The sequence below is a fragment of the Sinocyclocheilus grahami genome, unplaced genomic scaffold (genome assembly GCF_001515645.1).
Source record: "Sinocyclocheilus grahami isolate Dianchi unplaced genomic scaffold, SAMN03320097.WGS_v1.1 scaffold256.1, whole genome shotgun sequence".
Lineage (NCBI taxonomy): Eukaryota > Metazoa > Chordata > Actinopteri > Cypriniformes > Cyprinidae > Sinocyclocheilus > Sinocyclocheilus grahami.
Window position 1 is genome coordinate 897,239 of NW_015505435.1, and position 1,579 is coordinate 898,817.

The 1,579-nt window shown below is 35.6% G+C and overlaps 1 protein-coding gene across 1 annotated transcript in view; it reads right to left on the reverse strand.

Moving 5' to 3' along the window:
* Positions 1-860: 860 nt before the first annotated feature.
* Positions 861-1,579, reverse strand: part of nek3 (NIMA related kinase 3) — an 18,829-nt gene continuing 18,110 nt past the window's right edge. Inside the window, exons 12-13 of the mRNA XM_016290219.1 lie at positions 1,182-1,263; positions 861-1,090 (exon numbers count right to left, since the gene is read on the reverse strand). Coding sequence (XP_016145705.1) covers positions 1,024-1,090; positions 1,182-1,263 — 149 coding nt within the window. The 3' untranslated portion in view covers positions 861-1,023. The remainder of the gene's footprint in view (positions 1,091-1,181; positions 1,264-1,579) is intronic.

A 1,579-nucleotide genomic window follows, 5' to 3' on the forward strand; every position in this document is an offset into this window, starting at 1 on the left:
GGATTCTAAGTGATCAAGGGCTTAGGATGTTCCAATTCAGCCCATGCCAAGGGTTCCGCCAGTAGTGGGCACTCATACAATGTAATCAATGACGTACATCCGAGTAAACGAAATGGAGGGAAGTTAGCAAGTGAAGGGCATAAAAAAATGGACTGGAACGCAGCCATTATGGGAGTGGAAGATACCAAATATGGTGAGAAGGAGGTTGAATTTAGTATTTATTGATGTTTATATTTTTGAATTTCAATAATTATAGCTGAAATTAAGATAGTATGTTTTGCTGTGTTACTTGTCTTAATGTGTTTGAGGAAAATTTTTCATATTTTATTATTTTGGTGTTTTACAACTATTGAGAATGGTGATACCCACGTCTATAAATGCTCACCTACTAGGTTGGCAAGTTAGTCTGTGACTAATGTGTAGTGAATGAAGCTGGTGTTGGAGAGTACGGTTATTGAGTCATGGTAGTACCTGAGCCAAGGTCTATGTCTGTCATTTGGTTTATTTTCTCCTTTTTTCACATGAGTCTTGAAGTTGGACTTTTGTACGCATTTGAAACTTTTTCCCCTTTTTGAATTTGTCATGTTTTTGCACAAGTGGCACATTGTAACATTGCACTTTACTGTCTTGGGAGCAAAAGAAAAAAAGAAAAACTGGCATTTAACATCCTCCATTCATTTTTGAGACTTTTTTTCTAACGATATCCCCAGTTGATGATCACTGACAAGGAGAATCATGATTAATTGCTTTCTTTTGCTTCTGAAGTGAAATATGACCCAGGCAAATTCCTGACAGGTGAGAATCATATGCTTTTCTTTATGTTTTGTTTATTTAGTCACTCAAATTTTCCAACTTAAGCAAGACATAAAATACTACTTTTTTATTATTATGAAAACAACACTCTGTGACATCATTAGTGATATTAGTATCACTTTACTGTTATATTTTCATAATTTATGATGAGAAATATTTTAAAAACTCATCAAATACAAAGGTATGTACAATATATACAATAACTAGTTTCTAGTGCTCATCCACCATTTTCTCTAGTTCATTTATCCAGTCGTATGGACACTCCTCTTCAAAATCCCTGCAGTCAGGAGAGTAATGTGAGTTTTACAGTAAACAATGGGCTGGGTGGAGATATAAGTACTAACAGAGGAAAAACAAGAGAAACTCACGTGTCTTCATCATCCGAGCGCGGCTCCAGTCTACTGTAGTCTGTGATCGTCTCCTCTGGGCCATCCACTTTGTCTCCATGCTCTGGGGTCAAAGAGCACGATGACAAAATAATCAGAATATGCACAAGCACCACATGTGTTAGACATTTATTTTAAAGAAGACAGCATTACAGCACATTACCAGCTAACATTTAAACATACAGATAGATAAATATATAAAGAAACAGAAATAGATTTCTAAAAAAGGAATGTTGCTTGCTTTGATATTTTGTATCTATTGAAGTGACATGTGGCTTAAATGTCTTTACTCCACACTGCTCTGCTGTGGTTGTTATCAGTGTTGTAGCGTGTGAACCAATCAGACACACAATTATTTGTTATATTCAACAAATAATCCC